At 39.7% G+C, this 21,636-nt stretch overlaps 1 protein-coding gene across 13 annotated transcripts in view; it reads left to right on the top strand.

Annotated features, from left to right (window-relative positions):
- PARD3 (par-3 family cell polarity regulator) overlaps positions 1-21,636 on the top strand; it is a 657,871-nt gene that overhangs the window by 370,306 nt on the left and 265,929 nt on the right. For all 13 annotated transcript variants that reach the window (XM_038392147.2, XM_038392144.2, XM_043509558.1 and 10 more), the window contains 2 exons: positions 4,090-4,215; positions 5,766-6,148. In XM_038392147.2, coding sequence (XP_038248075.1) covers positions 4,090-4,215; positions 5,766-6,148 — 509 coding nt within the window. The remainder of the gene's footprint in view (positions 1-4,089; positions 4,216-5,765; positions 6,149-21,636) is intronic.

Genomic DNA, 21,636 nt, shown 5'->3' with positions numbered 1-21,636 from the left:
AACAATTTTCAAGCCTTGTTTTTCCAAAGCTAGGAGCTTGGAGATGAAAAGAACACTAAGGTGTTGCACACTTGTTGGAAGCTGTCTGAGGAGACAAGTAGACTGGGAGAGAGAGAAAATGAGCAAGACAGACAGACACACTATGTAGAGGGAGTCTAAAGAAAAGTGGGCCTTCCCAGACTAGGCAATGGTAAGCCTAAGGGAAAAGCTAAACATGTGTGTACTCTGTTTTTTTGTTTTGTTTTGTTTTTAAGGTATGTTTTCACTGAAATGATTTTGTTCTAAGTAAATAGTTTCTTTAAGGAGTTTGGTCACTGTATTGACCACTGTCATTGCTCTTGGAGGGAACAGAACTGCAGGGTTTAAGCCAAAGTCTGACCTGCTGAGACAACCAGAGTTAGTACTAGGGAACTGCCGCCAGGGTCCTAGCTTGAGAATGGAGAACCACATGATTCCACCTGAAGCCATGTGATGACTAGAAGTGCAGTTCTCCTGGGAACTGTGACACTGATGCATCTACATTATGTTAAGAATTTAGGGGGATATTCTAATTCTATATGGCTTTTTGGCAGAAGAGCATGAATTAAATTTTAATCACTTGTTTGATAGTTTGCTGTTTTCGTGTCACCTGTTTTCTGATGATAAATACATACTATCCCCATTATCTGTGTGTGTGCTCCCCCCGCCCCCGTAGCATCTTAACAACTCCAGAGTATTTAAAAATAGAAATATAAATAATACTCTTACTCTTTTTCTCTCTCTCTGTTCAGCTTTTAGGAGACATAGTATGATTAGTTTATAAGGGGAGATAGTTTTGTTTGTGTGGGGTATGTGTCTGTGTGTGTGTATGTGAAGAATTTATACAGGGAAAGCTAAGTTAAAGACATTACTTTTGCATTTGTGCCTGATTCAGCAAGGTACTCCAGTGTGTACATAACTTTAAGCATGAGAGGAGTCCGATTAAATATCAATGTGCCGCCTCATTCAGTTCTATGTGTGCATTCTGCTTGAACAGTGTATATATATCAGTGGGGTCTCAACCAAATTAACCATCGTGCCCACTGCATATGCAGCTCTCTATATGTTATGTAGGCCGCATCCATACAATATGTATACTACCTGTATGGCCCTGAGGATTTCACATGCGCTGCAGCTGTGTGCTGATTGGGCCGCAAGTGGCCTGCGCGACATGGGTTGAGAACCGCTGGCATATATGGTCCTGTCTTTGTCATGCTGAAGTTAAGGTGGTGATTTTAAAAAAAATAAATGTAATGTGTGGATTGTCAGTCCTAAACACTGACTCAGTCTGCTTACTCATTGCCCTGTCAAAATGTCACAATCCTGACCTGAAGGGGCACCTTTAATTATGAGAGGATAGTTTGACCGGATGTTAGTTCACTTCTGCCTCTTTGAGAATGCCAGTAAGGGTGGCTTGAGCCCCTTGTGCAATACAGATTAGACAGAGGTAACCAGCTCATTGCACAGAGGCCATCAGAGGGTAATTATTTTTCATCTCTAGTGACCTAGACTAAATTTGACCTGATTACTTCAGGGTAAACTGGCTACTTAAATGGTAACAGGTTTCAGAGTGGTAGCCCTGTTAGTCTGCATCAGCAAAAAGAACGAGGAGTACTTGTGGCATCTTAGAGACTAACAAATTTATTTGAGCATAAGTTTTCGTGGGCTAAAACCCACTTAATCGGATGCATGCAGTGGAACATACAGTAGGAAGATAGTCCGCAAAGATGGACTACAAGCCGTCTGGAACAAGTATCCCTGATAATGTCACAGCAAACCTTTGTGACTTTGTCCTCATCCATAACTATTTCACATTTGGGGACAATGTATACCTTCAAATCAGCGGCACTGCTGTGGGTACCCCATGGCCCCACAGTATGCCAACATTTTTATGGCTGACTTAGAACAACGCTTCCTCAGCTCTCGTCTCCTAACGCACCTACTCTATTTGCACTACATTGATGACATCTTCATCATCTGGACCCGTAGAAAAGAAGCCCTTGAGGAATTCCACCATGAATTCAACAATTTCCATCCCACCATCAATCTCAGCCTGAACCATTCCACACAAGAGATCCACTTCCTGGACACTACAGTGCTAATAAGCGATGGTCACATAAACATCAGAGACCTACTGACCGCTATACTTACCTACATGCCTCCAGCTTTCATCCAGACCACACCACATGATCCATTGTCTACAGCCAAGCTCTAAGATAAAACCACGTTTGCTCCAACCCCTCAGACAGAGACAAACACCTACAAGATCTCTATCAAGTGTTCTTACAACTACAGTACCCACCTGCTGAAGTGAAGAAACAGATTGACAGAGCCAGAAGAGTACCCAGAAGTCACCTACTACACGACAGGCCCAACAAAGAAAGTAACAGAACGCCAGTAGCCGTCATCTTCAGCCCTAAACTAAAACCTCTCCAGCTCATCATCAAGGATCTACAACCTATTCTGAAGGATGATACCTCACTCTCTCACAGATCTTGGGAGACAGACAGCTCTCCAACCTGAAGCAAATACTCACCAGCAACCATACCCCACACAACAAAAACACTAACCCAGGAACTTATCCTTGCAACAAAGCCCGTTGCCAACTGTGTCCACGTATCTATTCAGGGGACATCATCATAGGGCCTAATCACATCAGCCACACTATCAGAGTCTCGTTCACCTGCGCATCTACCGATGTGATATATGCCATCATGTGCCAGCAATGCCCCTCTGCCATGTACATTAGTCAAACTGGACAGTCTCTACGTAAAAGAATAAATGGACACAAATCAGATGTCAAGAATTATAATATTCAAAAACAAGTCGGAGAACACTTCAACCTCCCTGGTCACTCGATTACAGACCTAAAAGTCACAATATTACAATAAAAAACTTCAAAAACAGAGTCCAAAAAGAGATTGCTGAATTGGAATTAATTTGCAAACTAGACACCATTAAATTAGGCTTGAATAAAGACTGGGAGTGGATGGGTCATTACATAAAGTAAAACTATTTCCCAATACTTATTCTCCCCCCCACCCCCACCCCCCACACTGTTACTCTCACCTTCTTGTCAACTGTTGGAAATGGGCCGTCCTGATTATCACTACAAAAGGTTTTTTTCTCCTGCTGATGATGATCACCTTAATTGATCACTCTCATTATAGTGTGTATGGCAACACGCATTTTTTCATGTTCTCTGTGTATGTATATATCTATATCTATATATCTTCCTATTGTATTTTCCACTGCATGCATCCGATGAAGTGGGTTTTAGCCCACAAAAGCTTATGCTGAAATAAATTTGTTAGTCTCTAAGGTGCCACAAGTACTCCTCATTCTTTGTCTACTTAAAGATCACACTTCTGTTGCAGTTTTCCCCCTTACTGTTTTACAAGTAACAATAATGGGTTTCTGTAACTCAAAGAAATCAGAGAATGTTGTTTTATTTTCTGTTTTTTTCAATTGGTTTACTCAGGATGTAAACCCCAAGTGGGGTTCCTAAATCTTCTAGTTATCCCTTCATTCTATGCTTGTCTTTTATCTGGTATATTATCAATTGTCACCCATGCAGTAGTAGTAGTAGTAATGGCTGAGGATTTCTCTGTTAACTGGAAGGGTTGAAGTGTCAATTAAACGTGCTGTGCCCTCCTTCAGTTGCCTTATTGAGAACATGCAGACTATCACCTTCGCGTTGCTGCCTGGAGCCAAACATGTAAGAGTCAGAAATCCAGGCTTCTTGCATCAACCTGCACTGTGATGTCAACTGAGATCTACTGGCTGCTCCTGCTTGAGTTTTAAATGTAGACAGTATTGTATATTCTTATTTCAAAAAAGAAATGCTTAGATAGTCTTTGTTTTATTTAAGGGTGGATCCTAATTCAGGTAATGTTTATAAGTGATTTGTAACTTTGATATCCTGCTCCTGATCAGCTGTTTCTTTAGTTAAGTAGTACTGCTTTAAGCAGAGGGTAGGCTTAATGATTATCATGAAAACATATTATATCGGGGACATTATGTACTGAGGAAATATTAGATGTGTAATCATTTGTAATCTTAATGTTCCAGAACCCTGGGGTTGTTAGTAAAACGACTGGAGAAAGGTGGAAAAGCTGAACAAGAAAACCTTTTTCATGAGAATGATTGTATTGTCAGGATTAATGATGGAGACCTTCGCAATAGGAGATTTGAACAGTAAGTGCGTTTACTGGATAGCTTACTGCTTTTTCTTTAACCATTGCGTATTGCAGTAATTTGAGGAAATAAAGCATTTAAAAACAAATTGTCTAACCTCTTTTTTTATAGAGGAAAGAAATAGTCTACAGTTTTAGAGCATTTTTCTTTTAATTAGTCAAGCTACAAAACTACAGGATAATTAGTGCCATCAGAATATATGTGACTTTTCAGTTGTCTGATAAATTATGCCTTGTTTCTTAAACATCATGGGCCCATTTTTCTTCTTCACCAGATGATAAACTGAGCCTGGTTTTGTTTTGAAAAATCAGTCATGGTTCTTGTTTTTGTACATTTACAGTATTGCAAGCTGCATATATGAGAGCAGCATGGAGTCCTGTATGTTTAACATTTTAAAACATTTGTGATTTTGTGCGTGTGAAAATAAGACACTGTAAACAAAGTAGCTGAAGGTTCCCTGTAGAAATTTGCTTTGTAGGAGGCTGGGCTTTGATGGAAGGCCGGAATGTTAAATCAAGAAGATTTTTTTTTTAAATGAAAACAGGTCCAAAAATATAGAAAAGAAAGTAAATATTCATATCACTGGGGGGAAGGGGGGAGGAGGAGAGAGGGCAGAATATATATATTTTTGAGGAATATATCATTAGATTTTTATAAGAAGTAAATTTCCTTTCAGTATGTAATATATTGTCAACTAAAGGAATGATGTCTTAAACCGCCAGTTGTGCATTCGTTGTTATTTGTAATGCATTAGTTTCTGTTAGTCCTAACCAGGATCGGGACACCATTGTGCAGAAGTATAGTTAAAAAAAATCCCTGTCTTGTAGAGCTCGTGTTCTAAGACAATGATCAAAAACCCATTGGTGTCAATGAAAAGACAAGACTCTCATTGAACTCAGTGAGGCTACTAATAGGCAGGAAATTAAGTATGTGTTTAAGTTTTTGCAAGACTGAGACCTAAGAAAACAGACAAACACATAAAGGGGTGCATGAATGTATTTATATTCCAATTAAATGTTGACTGACTATTATCAGCTGAGCTATTTATTGTAGACATTTCAGAAAAAGAAGGTCCTGAGGAAGGTTTTGAAAGAGGGACTGGGGACTACTTCAGGGACATATGAATGGGACAATGTGGGGAAAAAACACTCCATTTTGTGTTTGTAAGAAATTGTAGTGAAAATCATATCACCAATGCAATTATTGTATTTACAGATGCTGTTAATTATTTAATAAGCCCCACAGAAAACTGATAAATTGACAAAGAATAATTATGGTTTAAGTTGCTGCTGTGATATGCAGCATGTACAGAACTTTAATGTATATTTAACCTATATTTAGTTTTTAAGAATTTTTCAGCTGTAGTATGTGGCCCTATGGAAATAAACTTTAGCAATGAACAAATTCAGGTTTTTTTCATTTGTTTCAGCAGTATGTCTGTCAGCTCATGTTGCTTAATTAACACTTAATTAACATAATTAATTATGCTTGTAATGTCTTGTCATCGGCCAGTCTTAATTTGTTAATTTTGTATTGATTCTGAAACCTAGAGCACAGCATATGTTTCGTCAAGCCATGCGTTCGCCCATCATTTGGTTCCATGTGGTTCCTGCAGCAAATAAAGAGCAATATGAACAGTTATCCCAAAGTGAGAAGAACATGTACTACTCCAGTCGGTTTAGCCCTGATTCCCAGTATATCGACAACAAGAGTATTAACAATGCTGGACTTCACACATTACAAAGAATATCTAGAATGAGTAACCAGACAGATCAAACAGACTCTTACTCACAGCTACCTCATAGTGTGAATTCATCAGGGAAACCACCATCAGGCCTGGCTCCATCACCTCAAAAAGTTCTTACCTCCACTACAAACAGTGGTTATAACACCAAAAAGATAGGGAAGAGACTTAATATACAACTGAGAAAAGGTAAGGAGCATGTTTCTGAAGTAATTTATATTGAGGATGTGTGTGTATATATAGTGTAATATGTGTGGACTTCTCTCTCTCCATGAAAGCCTAATGTAGTATAAACAATCTGTTGGCTTGAGTTTGGTATGGCCATATTACTCATGAGTGATGAAGCCATGTTTAAATTATCACAAATAAAATGCCACAGCAACCTATCATGCATTCTGTATAGACAGCATATTTTATGGAAAGTTATTTTTGAAACATTTTATTGGAAGACCTTTTTGTACCTCCTAACCTGTAAAGGCCAGGTGCCTTAGTTACTGTAAGTCCTATTGAAATGGGCCCAGTGGGAGAGGAAAAATGTAACTTGTAAATATTTTTTAAAACATCCCAAAATTATTATATTCTGTATCTTAAAAACTTCATGACTTAAGTCTAATATCTCAGTTCTGCCTTCACTAGAAATCAGTTTTGCACATCCAGTTGAAAAACTTGGAATTTACTCTTTCAAATTATATAAAGCTGTTGTTTCTTACTCTGCAGGGTTGTGAGATACTCAGTCAAGATCACTGCCTGATATAACTGCTGATATTTCTCATGCTGAGCCTTAGGATACTGTAATTTGAGTTTAATGCTAATCAAGTTTTAGGGGAGCGAAACTACTCTATTTGTGTGCGCGCGTGCACATGCTTGTATTGTAATATGTCTATGTCTATATATGGATGTGCATAAAGAGCGACAAGGTGGGTGAGGCAATATCTTTTGTTAGACCAGCTTCTGTAGGTGAGAGAGACAATCTTTTAAACTTTAAGTCACACACACATACCCACCCCATCTTGTCTCTCACATAACCTGGAACTGACACGGCTACAGCAACACTACATTTTTAGAGCTATATTTATTTATTTAGTGTGTGCACGGTCATCTAGCTAAGCAATGGCACCTTCAGTGGTGTGATGCAGTTCTTCTAGGCCACCGCTGAACCTAGTCATCAGGCATTTCTCAACAGTGTGTGTCATCATCTGTGTTGTGCTGCAGCTGCACAAAGGGCTGTCACGAAGGCCCCAGCGATACTGGTTGGCTGCACAGAGACCTTGCCCGGTACGGAACCTGTTCAACAGGGACCATTGGCAATGGGGCAGGTGAAACCCAGGTGGGCAGATTGTGGGGTCGGCGATGAGGGACTGGCTGGGGATTATAACACGTATCCATTCCTCTCGCCAGAGTGTTTCTGCCCTAACATCCTGGCATGGCGGATGAGACCACAATAGGTGATATGATGGCAGACGTGCAGCTGGTGGTTAAAAAGGTTATTGTGCAGCGGCAGGCTTGAGTTGGCGCATGCTTTCTCCAGTAACTTGCCAGTGGCAACCTCTCGTCTGATATGAGGAAGGGCAATATTGCTCAGAATTGGAAGCCATGGGAGTGGAGTTGGATGCAGGGTGCCGGAGATGATATGGATGGCGGCATGTAACTGCGTATCCGCCAGTTTTGTGTGTGACGATCAGCTCCATACTAGTGCGCAGTACTCCGCCACCAAGTACGAGGTAGCAATAGCTGACTTCCACAAAGTTGGAGCACAAGCACCCCATGACGAATCTGCCTGTTTGCTAAGAAGATTATTGCGCGCCTTAACTTTAGCTGCTATCTTCTTCAGGTGGGCATGGTAACTCTAAGGTCATCTTCTGACCATTCAGATAGATATTCAGTTCTCGGGTTGCCCTGGCGTGATGAAGATGGAAAAAGCTGCAGACTGTTTTTATGATGCTTGGGTGGAGGCGCCAAGTCTTACAGTAGTCAGCTAACTTTGGTCATGTCCCAGTTTAAGGTGTCATCAAGCTCGTGAAACGTCTGGACCTGGGTACCGCAACAGATGTCGTCTGCATAAATGAACTTTCATGACTCAGTTGTTGACAGGTCATTGATGTAAAGATTGAACAGGGTTGGAGAAAGCACAGAGCTCTGGGGTAACCCATTGGTCTGTCGTCTCTAAGCACTCGTCTTCTCCTTCATATGGACTCTGAACTGCCTATCGCGGAGGAACAGTTCAACAACGCCTATGACCCAAGGTAGCAGGACCTTCACGAGCAGGCCAGTGTGCCATACCGTATCGTTCACTGCTGTTAGGTCAATGAAAACAGCACCTGTTTTCAAGTTTCTTTGGAAGACATTTCAACACACGTGGTCAGCACGAGTACTTGGTCACAAGTGCTACAGCCTCGGCAAAAGCTGGCTTGGTCAGGGCACAAAATTCTCTCACTGTTGGGTAATATGCACTGAAGGACCAAGTGCTCCAGTGCCTTGAAGCACACCAACAATAATGATATGGGATGACAGCTTGATGTTTGACTTGGGTCCTTTCCAGGCTTTAGGAGGCCAATGACTTTTGTGGTGCACCATATCTTTGGTGATATATCTTCACTGATGATCTTAAAGAATTTCACAAGCCAAAGTCGAGCACAGGGACCAAGGTTTTTCAGGAATTGTGGAGCAATGTTCCCATAGCCCACAGCTGTTCCACACTTGATGCTACCCAGTTTCTGTTACAGCTAGTGGTTCTCGATAGCTTCTGATGTACATGTTTAAACATACACCATTCGTTCCTCAATTGTCTTCACACCTGTTTCTCCAAAGGTGCTCTGGCCATTTTAAGTAGGTGTCTGGCTACCTGGTTGGGTGTCACTGAGGGTTGCAGAGTGCAGATAGCTGTTGCGCTGCTCCAAGTAGACTCCAGTGCTTGCAGCTGGAGTGGGTAAACCTCATCCTCTTGGTCATCTCCTTCCATCTGGCTCAGCGAGCAATGTCCAATGATTTGGTCAGGTGGTCAGCGACATTTAGGTCACCAGATGCCTCATACTGCTCAAGCAAGGCTGCGTTCTCTACGTTGAGACGGGATGTAGACCAGTTGGGAGGGATAGCTCAGGGGGGAGGGGGACAGGAGGAGAGGGATAGCTCAGTGGTTTGAGCATTGGCCTGCTATAAACCCAGGGTTGAGAGTTCAATCCTGAGGGGGCCATTTAAGGATCTTAGGCAAAAATTGGGGATTGGTCCTCCTTTGAGCATGGGGTTGGAATGGATGACCTCCTGAGGTCCATTCCAACCCTGATATTTTATGATTCTATGAACTGTGTGGGATGGCTCTGTAGGCTGCTTTGTAGATAGCACCACAGAAGCGATCATAGGTCTCATTTACTGAGATATGCTGGGCTGGTATTGTCACCACACTCTTCTCCAGCACTTCCCTGTATTTTTCCCAGTCAGCCTTTCGGAAGTTCCACCACTTCTTTTTGGAACTCTTGACAACTGGGAGTGGTAGCCCAATATGGATCAACGACGGTCTGTTGGCTGCATGGAAAGTTATCCAAGACTTGGCATGTTGCTGGCTGAGGATGGCCATGAACTGAACTGATCCATCACAAGTCAAGAGAGTAGTCACGATCCCATCTAGAAGAATGAAACGTGCCTCGCTGCTTAGTATCATGGATACGGGTGAGGTCATTTTGAGATGCCCAGTCTGCAAATTTAGAGCTATATAAATTGTACAGCTTGTGTACTTAAGTCACCATTAAAAGTCAGTATTTGCAAATAGTTACCACCCAGTCATTTTTGAAATACTAGTTATTTCATTATACTTAAAATAGGAACTAATGTGTCTGACGCCACTGTTTTGTAACTGTTGGCAAATGATGAGTTTTTAAATGACAATGCATGCCACAGTCTTTGAGGTTAAAGCAAGTGAGTCAAGGCAAGGTACACTGCATTCAGTATAAAGAAATGACATTGGAAATTATGTAGCAAACAGCCTACCATTGTGACAGAATATGCTATATCTACCCATTCTGTTAAACTTTGCCTTCATGTGAAAGATTATTTGTTTCACATTAGATTTTTGTTAATTAATAAAAATGATTTCCTTAAAAGGAGCTGATGACAGAGCATCTTGAATGGTAGAGATTTACTGTGGCTTCATAATAACTAGGATAGCAGTTGTCTTTCTAAAATTACACCCTCTTTTCTGTGAACTTCTGATGAACTACCAGATTGCTTGTTTCTGGTTACTGAATTTTAAGCTCTACAAACTTGGATGACATAAGGCTGAATTGACAGTTTGCTTCTGTTGTTGATGCTCCTTCAGAAATACTTAAGGCCATCAACTTAAGCCAACTTGGTTGGAAAAATGTTGTTATTGGCTGAGTAAGGAATTGCTGTACTTACAAAAATGCCCCCAGTCACTACACTGATTTTTTGTTCTTTAATGGAATGGATAAATAGGAAGCCAATGAAAATATCACTGAGACATAATATGCAAACATCTAATTTTCTCAGCCAGGGGTGAAAATATGTATGTTTCACAGAGCTTGTAGAACATCAAAAATAATTATGATAACGTAAATGTTGGCTGGAGGAAATAATTATTTTGTCACAAAGCAATCTTGATACCAAAGAGGTTGGGGAAAAAAAGAAAACAGGAACATCAGTTTTTAATTTGCTAAAGCAGAGATTCTCAAACTGTGAGATGTAGCTCACTTCCTGGTGTCCTGCAGAGAACTGGTTGATCACATGCTGCCAACTTTTCCCTTGGTTTTCCACCTATAAATACTACATTGGAGACAACAATAATTACTGTAAATGTTTTCCGAATATAATTTAGACATGTAAACAGTTGCTGTAAATGCTGAGATCATGAATGGGAGGGGAGACGTGAACCACGAGATGGGAAAGGGTGGAGATCCACAAGGCAATCTGGCTAGGAACATGGTCCATGCTATAAAAATGTTTTACACCCCATGTACTAGTGAATCCTGTTTTAATGAATTTTCAGATAAAAGAAAAAATACGAGTACCCGTACTTAATCAATTTAACTTGATTCGACAAAAAATGCCTCTAAGTTCAGACTTTAAAAACACAACCTAAAACATATATCAGAGGTGTTCAGTTTTATTTATAATAGATTGCTTTTATAAGAAGAATTGCTATGTAAAAACAGTACAAGTCAAATTATAAACTGACACACACAATAATTTGGCATATTTTATCTTATGCATGCTAACCTAGGATAGAATGCATGCATACAGAAAGGATACCTCGTTATTCATTCGTCAATCTCCTCTGTAGAAAGATGTCTTCCCATCTTGATTTTCATTTGATTAGTCTGAGAACGTAAATTTGATTAGTCTGAGAACGTGGAGCAACAAATGAAGCAAAGTGCTTAAATATACCTCCAAGTAGTTTATTATAAATGAGTGAAATAGGGACATTGATTGTCTTTGATTACTTCTAATGAAAGACATTGTAGTAAGAGGTTTTGTAGAAATATAACAAATACATGTTCTTGGAGGCTAACAGATAGATAGCAGTTATTTCACCAAATAAAATAGTTTGATTAAAAATTTCCTGTGGGGTGCGTTAAAGCATACCCATATTTATGGCTTCAACTTGAAATTCACTTCTGATTTAATCAGTGTATTCTAGATGATGTAGTATGGGTCCCTCAACATAAAGAGAGAGACCTTTATTAAAGCTGTGTTTTTACATATTGTGTGAGCTATGTCAAGTAAAATGACATACTAGGACAGCCCTGTAGTACTTGCCTTCATAATTATGATTTCTTAATATTTATTGCCATTTTGGCATTTTCAAATAACCTGATCTTTCATAGGCATTAGCTGCTTAATAAAGTCAGAAGAGAAGGTCAGTAATATGTTTCAGTCAATGCAGAATGTTTGTTGGCTTTTCTAAATGAAAATGGATATGTATTTATCTTTCCTTAAAGGTCAGGGCCTGAACTTTTAGCATACAGATGTAGGGGTTATTGCTGATATTCTAATACTATTGAGGCTTGAACTGCAGTCACACTTCATAGTTTATACAAGTTAAGACAGCTTGAGGAGTGACAACTAGCTTATATTTTTATTTACATTTTACAGTGTATCATACTTTATAATAAACCTAAACAAGAAATGAAATAGAGAAAATTCCTCCCAGCTGACAAGTAGAGAGAAGAAGGTCACTTATACAACACTCATAATCAGGCCAAACTTTGATCTTAGTTACACTAGCAGAGACCCAAATAAACTCCTTTTGACAAAACTACTCTGGATTTAAGTCAGTGTAACTGAGAAAAATCTGGCCCAACTTTTATAAATAATGTACTAGAAACAAACCAAAAAAAAAAAAAAAAAGATGATTCCAGGAGTCTCATATGTTCATTAGCTTATAACATTTAGCTCAATATTCCCTAAAGCATTCCAAGGACTGCTTTCAGTAAGGCATCACATCACTCAGAGTTCACACACACTAGTCTGGAAACAACATGGAGTATTTCAAGACTGCTGTGGACTAGAATAGCTTCACATCATCTGAAGGAAAAATACCATTGCTCCTTCAATATATTAACATTTAGTGCATCAGTTCATTTAGGCTTGAAATAGCTTTTTGTCTAGATTTAGTAAATACAATAGTAATAATACTTAATAAAATATTAAGCAGAAAACCCTATATGATAAGTGGCCATGGAGACAACAACAAACTCTTTAGTTCTAGTTTCCCAAGCTGTCTATAAATCAAGCATGAAAAGAGACTCTTTCAGAAAACCAAAACAGTCAACCAAAGGACAGAGATTCTACGATTTTATTTTGACATTATAGCAAAAACTGAAATCAAACTTAGATGATTCAACCAATCTATCTTATCTGATAATTTGGTAATTGGCCTAGATAATTTAGTTTTTAGATTTTCTAATTTGAATTGCAAGACTTTACATTTTTCTGGTTTGGAGCCATATCCTGAAGACCATTCTTGAGCCCTGAGCTTGCAAATAGTAATTTGTGGACGGACGTTTGCACCTGTTCAGCTGTCCAGTAAAGATGTGGGGCTCCAAAAAGGCATAGTGGCCCATGTGCAGAACTGCTTGAAGGATCAGAGCCTAGTTTTTAATCAGTCTTACTCATGCAAAATTCCACTGCATCCTAGATAAGGACAAAGTAAAAATTTCAGGCTGAGACCCTGAATTAGTTATAAATGGAGTTTGCACCCGCTATGCAAAGACTACTAACTATTTTTCATGATAGCTTCCTGTTTTTGCATGTACTTTTCTGAGATAGTCACTTTTTGGGTTGAAGTTGTCTGTGCGTGGGGTAAAATTTTCAAAAGTAGCTTAGGATACTCAGTCCTATTGAAATGTAAAAGCCAAAGGTCTAGTCACTTTTGAAAATGGGACTTAGGTTTCTAAACCACTTAGGTGAGTTTCAAAATTTTACCTCAAGTCTGAGGGGAAAGTGAAAGGAAATCACTTCAGCCATTTTTGAGTTACTGGAGAGAGGTGCTACAAACACCATTTTCCTGTGGTGGAAAAAAACTCTCTAACTATTAGTTTTAGCAAGGATTCAGTGAAAATGGCTGGACTTAAGCACTATGGTCATTCCAGTATTTATTTAGGAGTGGGCTCTTAGGTTAGAGGGGAAAATAATGTTCTAGATTCTCAGACCCGCACAGCTGAACAGGCATGCAATTAATTTTTGCAGCTACCTTGTTTGCACATGCAACTGCCGTAATTTCACAGGTTTATAACTGACCATTTGCACATGCAGTTATTCTCATTGTGCATACGCAGTCCTGAAAATATGGACTCCAAAAAACACTTCTCGGAGGACATCTAAAATGGTTTGGATCATCTTAATGTAGCCCCTTTTGTGGTATCACAACATGTATTCTCTCTGCCTGGTTATGCTGGTGTGTTTATAGACTCTAACGAAGCACACTTGGCCATATAGAGCGCATGGTTAATAAAATAATTAACATGTCTATCCAGAGAATGGTTCCAAAGAGGAGAAATACCATGGACCTGAAAGAGCCCATTTCTCTATCTTGCCTGCTATAATTATTGCCGTACAGTGTGTGGCACTCGTGTATGGATTTTTTTTAAATGTCCCCACGTTTTATGTATTTTAAGAACAATACTTGCAACGCTGCCATTACATGAAAATGCTTCTGTTTAAAATTTACCTTTGAGCTACCTTCATCTCTGTGCTGCTGATGGATTTTCCCCAGCTATTTGCCTACTTGACCCATGAGCCTTAATATTTAGGGAGTGGCAGATTACGTTCTGGGTCTTTCAAGTCAGATCTAATAATCCAGACTCTACCTGTACAGCCCACTATCCCAATGGAAGTCTTTTCTCCTCTATATATGGCATTGGCTCTCTGTATTTGGGTAATGATGAAACTGTTCCTGGTGTTTCATATTTAAAACACTAATATATATTGAAAGCATCACCATTGGCAGTGAAACAGTTAATGTGGATGTTCAAAATGATCGTAATTAGACTTCAGGATGAATACCCTTTTGAGATTAGAATGGATGTTCAAATATGTTAAACCATTGCAGTAACTCCTTACTTAAAGTCGTCCCGCTTAACGTTGTTTCGTTATGTTGTTACGTTGCTGATCAATTTGAGAACATGCTCATTTAAAGTTGCACAGTGCTCCTTTATAACGTTGTTTGGCAGCCGCCTGCTTTGTCCACTGCTTTCAGGAAGAGCAGCCCGTTGGAGCTAGCTGGTGGGGGCTTGGTACCAGGGTGGAACGGCAGCCCCCCATCAGCTCCCCGTTCCCCTAAGTTCCATGTGCAGCAACCACCCAGCAGGCTATCAACTGCTCGCAGTTCAGCTGTTCCTCCCCCCACTAGCATGTGCTGCTCCTGTCCTCTGACTTGGAGCTGCTCCCGGGAGGGCGGTGCGTACGGGGGAAGGGGACTAATGTCAGGGTGTCCTCCTGCACCCCGCTTACCCCATTTGCATAGAGCAGGGGAGACACATGACAGGGCTCAGGACGAAGGGAGCTTCCTAGCAGTAGCACTGTCTCAACTTGCTGATCTACATAAAAAGGCAGTGTACTTTGAGTGGTGTCAGCGTACTTAAAGGGGCAATGCACATCTCTCTCTGTCTCGCACATAGTCTCTGTCTGCCATGCTGTCTCCCCTCCCTCCATTTGTGCTGCCTTGTAGAGTGTGAGGCTACATTAATAACAATGGGTTAACCCTTGAGGGCTCAGCTGATTGCTAGTTCATCATTTAGCAGTAAGGCATTCCCTGGGAAATATCCCACCCTTTGACTTCAGCACCTCAACCAAGCTTCACAATCATCATTGCTGTGTACCAGGATTAAATTGTTTGTTTAAAACTTACACTGTGTGCGTGCGTGCGTGCGTGCGTGCGTGTGTGTGTGTGTGTGTGTGTGTGTGTGTAAAAATTTCCCTGGAACCTAACTCCCCCCATTTACATTAATTCTTATGGGGAAATTGGATTCGCTTAATATCATTTCACTTTAAAAAGTCGCATTTTTCAGGAACATAACCACAACGTTAAGCAAGGAGTTACTATATTCCTTTGTCTACAGACTCTGGAAGGAAGCACTCAGTTGGGTCTTATTTGGAGAGTTTGCACAATCTGAAGGGCTATATACACAAGTATATATTTTTAATTAAAGCTTTAATCTGCAGAAACCGATATGGAGACCAGAGAAAGTGCCAATTCATCATATCATTGAGTTTCAGCTCAACCCAACCTCATCCTCAACAAATGGCTAACTTGTATTTAAATACGAGAAAAGAATCCAAGGAGTTTAGCAATCAATATTGCAGTCTCGTCATCTGAATAGCCAGTACATCTTTAGCTTCCAGCATACAAAACTGGAATCAAATGAATTAGATATAAAGCTGCAAAGAACATTCATTGCAACAATGTATCATTTTTTATTGTTCTGAAGCACTTATGTCCAAAAGAAGATGGGAACTTGGATGGGCTCCAGCTTAGCCCATGAACATACGGTGGGAGATAATAGTTAATGGATTAACAGTGTGCAAGGTTCCTGCCTAGCAGTAACACACAGGTATGTTGTTCTTTTTAAGCCAAGAAAAGGACCTTCAGGCCTTTGCCGGAAAGCTGCTTCCTGACCTGACTAGCTTCCATTTGCATACTGCATTTGGCCATTAACTGACTATTATTTTTAGCTCCTGTGTGGAACCATCAGAGCCAGACTCTGGATTTTGCTTCTGTGTTCCCAAAGGAACCTGGCAGCTTAAGCACGAGGGGTGAGGAGCACTGTTCACTCTAAGCTGTGCGTGTGTGCGCGCACACAGATCCTAAATCCCGCGCACATGGCGAAACACTGCGCGCACAAAAATTTGCATAGAAGTACAACAATTTGCACAGAAGAAATTTTTTGCACATACAGCCTGTCAAAAATTAGAGGGAATATTGGTGAGGAGTACTCCACCTGCTCCCGTAATTGGCTGGCTCTCAGGCATGCAATAAAATGTCTAAAGTGCAGAGATTGACACTGCTGGAGAGAATGCTGCTGTTGTGTCGGTCTGAAGTGTGGGGGAGACCATGAGGCCTTGTAGCCTGTTGGCTGTATATGCTCAGGTTTGTACAACTTGCTCCGATGCAGGGGAAGCTGGGTTTGCCAACCACCGAGTGTCCTTTTCAGCAGCTCCAGATACTGCCCTCTTACGGATTATGTAGGGGAGCTCAAATACACTCATTTTAAATCCTAGCTCCTTCTGTTTCCTCTGAGACTTCTGGACTGTCGCTGTAAATGCAGCAGGACCCTCCCCACTTCATTTAAGACTGATTTCCATCCAATTTGCAGTAGGAAGTGAGGAAGGGCAGATGCCTATTGAGAAGTCCAAGGCCTCCTTAGTGTTTTTTGTCTGGGCAATACTTTCCCACACAATGGCACACCTGTACCTGATGTAGGCCATCAACTACTGATGGGTGAGGAGACCACACTTTTTTCATGGCAGAGAACCTTAAAGAGACTGGCACATAACACTAAGGACACTGCTTACCAGCCACGGGCTGATCCTAAGAAAAATGGAAGGCTAACCCCTATTTCATAGGGAAGCAACAGAAACTTTGTGGCACACAAGCAGGTTCCTGCCATTCCTGTACCAACTTCCCAGGTCATAGTAAGGCTGATACGTATTTAGGAAGGGATTTTCATTACAGTATATATTCACATATACCGTATAATGTAATGATGGATTTTTTTCCTTTTTAATTTTACCAGCTACCCACCTCCCAAAAAACAAATCCCAAAACATCCAAAACATTGAAGCTGCAGTTCCCTGTTTCAGTTGAGAATGCTGCTCTGAGCAATTATCCTTGACTAGAGTACTTGCCCAATTAATTCTGAATTTATCACTGAGCTTGCCACTTGTCATCCCCTGGGTAACTTGACTCTAGAACGCTTATTCAGCATTACACATGAGATAGAAAGGAAGCTCCAACTTGTCAAGAAAGCTGCTGATGTTATCAAGAGAAGCTTGAGAATTTGAATTACACAAATCAGTAGGGTAATTTCTAAATGCCTCATTAATTTCAGTATCATTAAGTGTAATTTGATCATATTTGGAGACAGCAGCTGTAGAGGGAGACATGGATTCTGCCCTCATTCAGTAACTTAGCCATTTCCTGGCTTTGTCTTTGGAATCCTGTAAAAGATTAACTTGAAGCTTTCAAAGCTTAGCTCAAATGGAAGATAATCAGGTAAGGATTCTAAGGGTCTGTCCATGCTGTCCTTGTTCCAACCCCTTAAAAATTAATTTGAGGGTGAGAATCAAATTGTCTTGTGCTGATGATTATAAGGGGCTGTCAAGTCAGTAAAGCATGTTGTGGATTTGTGAAGGTGGGAAAAATCTCATCTCCTCCTTCAGCTTCCTTGCCATTCTCACTCTGTGTTCTGACTATGTGTGTCCAGTTTCTTTTCTCCTTTAAAATTTTGAAAGTATCTTTTCTTTGGATCTTTCAAGGGTACCAGTGGAGCCTGCCATATGTTTGCACAGTTCTTTCATAAATAATAACATGATAGTCAATTTTATTCCCTAAGAACTAAATAGGTTCAGTATCTTTCAGCAGCAGGGGGGTATTGATTCTCCCAGGTCACCTAAGTAATACACATTTCTACTGCCAAGTTGGCTGAGTCATATGTAGCATGGATAACTGAATCAATTATATGGGCACAGAGGAAATAATAGGTATAAAATCCATCCAGCCACATGTGTGTTGCCCCAAGTTGAATGTATTAGAGTGATTTCCAAATTTGTTCAAACCCTCAAACTACATATGGAACACACAGGTTCTGATTAAACAACATTAAATAACCAATACACAACGATGGTGAAAAATACAAAAAATATGACTAGAATGGACAGGGCAAATGTTCACCAAAATGTTATCAGTTGCAAATATAAATAACCTAGCAAAAGCAAGAACAACTCTGGCAAAATGAGTTGGCCACATTTCTTGCTGTCGCTTCCAGAAATGAGTGTTGGAAAAAATACTACGTTGTACACTAGCATGCTGGTAAAAATGTCATCTTCATACTAAAATATCTCCCAAATTTGTGAGTTTTTTTTTTCTTTTTTTAAACTGGGTTTCTTAGGTCATTAGGAAAGTCCAATATAAATTGATTACAATCTACAAAATTACAGGTTTCAGAGTAGCAGCCGTGTTTAGTCTGTATTCGCAAAAAAGAAAAGGAGTACTTGTGGCACCTTAGAGACTAACGAATTTATTTGAGCATAATCTTTCGTGAGCTGTAGCTAACAAATTTGTTAGTCTCTTAGGTGCCACAAGTACTCCTTTTCTTTTTATAAAATTACAGCTATCCAAGACAACTAAGTTGTATTTAAAAACCCACATTTTAGGTTTCACACTTATAAATGCAAAAGTAAAGCATCTTGAAGAAGAGGTCCACCCATTTTTACACTCAACAGAGAGTAGAGAGATTTCATAGTAGATATATACAACTGGAATGTTATGTTATCTGTAGAAATGAGCATTTGGGATGATGCATCTGAGAGAAAATTTACTTTTATCCCAAGATGGAACAAAAAATCTAAAATGAAATTTAACCAAAATTTGTAAATGTGTAACAGCATTAAAATACAATTGTTTTTAAAAGGGGAGGGGGGCAGGAGGACACCCTGTAATCATCTTGACTATAAGGGGAACATAAAGCTTTTATAAATCAGCCCAGCAAAATTTATCCTGAAAATGTATCTGCCTAGGTATAAAAACCTACAAATCAACTCTTTATAGTGATGAGTAGACTTAAGATTTTACTTAGTGTTTAAAAAAAAAAATCATTAACCTTATGTGAGTGAACATGTAGAATTTTGTAAGGCTTTAACAATAGCTGTGCTAAGCACACTTGCAATATGAAAATGTGAGGTCCAATTCCCGCCTCCCCCCCAATGGTGTGTGAACGTGGGATCTGCAATGACATAATAATGAGTCAAAGGGAATTAAGATTAACCATGAAGAGACATTGTCTTGGACATGCACTCAAAGCCTTAACATTATTTAGAAACTTGAGTATCTTGAAAACAATATCAATACATAGCCCAAAAAAGTGTTTTTAAAGCAGAACAACCAACAACCCAGATTCTTTAAAATAAGAAAGGGATAAACACTGCAAAGGAAAATTATTGAGAAATCAATCCATAACCGTAGGCTTCTGCATGTCATCTTCACACTCTAGAAAGGAAGTGAAGAATTATATGAAAATTTTGCAAGATCATTAAAATATTGGGATCTCCTAAATATGGTGGCTGCAGAATTTATATCTTTTTCCATCTTTCCAAGTAGTAACATTGACAAATTCTGTAGTGTCCCGAAAGTGGATGAAGGTTTTCAAACTGTTTGCATAAATATCTTGAGTCCTGTAGAGCTGAGGGAGACCAATTTATTTCATGTTAGGTTAGCACATAACAATTGCTCTGCCCCAAACTTGCTGAACAATATCAATCACATACCCTTACTTATTGATGATGGACATCAAAGTATTTTTCTTCATTTTGTTCAGGAAACTTAAGCTTAATTAAAGAATTGTAATTTTTTTCATCTCCTGTCTTAAACTCTTTCTACAAAGACCATCTTGATTTAATATTCCAAAATCTTTCCCCAGATTATTGGAGTGCCTGGTCAATGTGAGATTTTTTTTTGGGGTGGTGACTTGGAAAAGACACTGCTCTTTCTGGCTGGCAGAGGGCCAGCCGTGGGTGTTTAATTACTGAGTAGACATACTCAGTAAGGTGTCTCAAGGAGTCTCTCTGTATCTCAAAATCACTCATTGCTCCTGAAATCTTGGCCATTGTAATATGTTCATCTTTTCTGCTGAAGGTGATGCTTGTGAACTTTAGGTAAGAAAATAAATGAAATCCACTTTTGTATTCTAACTTAAGTGATACATATTTTATTTTACAATTTATAAAATGTGTTGTTAATAAATCTCTGAGCATATACAATTATGTACCTCTCTGGATTCATGTACAAACAAGGACATCAACATATGCATCAATGTCAACTAAACTGGATTCCAGCCTCTTTGGTGTATGTAAATATGACCATACTCTCTCAAAAAAATAGAGTAAAGATATGCTCGTGACACTGTATCCTGAAAGTTTACAAACTCAAGCTTTGCATTAAACAAATTCCAGGTTGCATGCCCTCCACAGAGAATACTACATTCATCTTCCTCAAAGTTCAGCTCTAGGGACTGTTAACAGGAGCTCCCGGCTGATCTCAGTTACTGAGGTAGAGGTTGTCTCTAAGGTGACTGGGAACCAAACTATAGGGGACATTATAAATCTAAGGTGAAGATGTCATCTTTCTCCAGCAGCTATGTGCACCATAAATGACTATGTACATTCTGTATTAGATGAAAAATTCCAAATGGTCCTCAATGATAACCCCATGTTGGAATGTTGAAATTATCTAATGTGGAGGTCACAAACCCACCGATAATTGTGGGACAGTTGAAACCAAAAAGATAAAGTAAAAATTTTTCATAGCCTAGTGGAAAAAAGCCTTTCTAGCCACCATGGCTACTTGTGAATCCAGGAGTTAGTTGGGTGCAAAAGCAACCCTGGGCTGTACACCACATTGACTAATTGTGAGTATACCACTTTAGTAACGGGCAACTTCACCTGTGGTACCCTCATGTTATTTCCTCATATCTCCCAGGATCACTTCCAATTTCTCTAAATTGAGCTTTAGCCAGGCAGAGAAACTGTAATAATCTGTGTCCAGCAAAAGAGACATAAATTTGAGTGCAATCTCAATAGCACTGAAGGCTAAGCCTTCTCACTATCTTCCTTAGAGGCATTATATAATATAATGTTGAACACAATGTAAGGTAGCTTGGAACCCTGTGGTAGCCCACATCAGAGAGTATTCAGGGTGGATGAGCAATTGACAATACATTCTGAAGCCTCTCTCAGTGGAAAGAATGGAACCACTGAACTGTGTTTCCACCCATCACTGCCAGAGTCCATAGAAAGAAAAGGAGTACTTGTGGCACCTTAGAGACTAACAAATTTATTTGAGCATACGCTTTCGTGAGCTACAGCTTCATCGGATGAAGTGAGCTGCAGTTCACAAATGCTTATGCTCAAATAAATTTGTTTGCCTCTAAGGTGCCACAAGTACTCCTTTTCTT

This window comes from Dermochelys coriacea, chromosome 2 (genome assembly GCF_009764565.3).
Source record: "Dermochelys coriacea isolate rDerCor1 chromosome 2, rDerCor1.pri.v4, whole genome shotgun sequence".
NCBI lineage: Eukaryota > Metazoa > Chordata > Testudines > Dermochelyidae > Dermochelys > Dermochelys coriacea.
The sequence above is the reverse complement of the archived record's forward strand: the minus strand, read 5'-3'. Positions and strand labels throughout refer to the sequence as shown.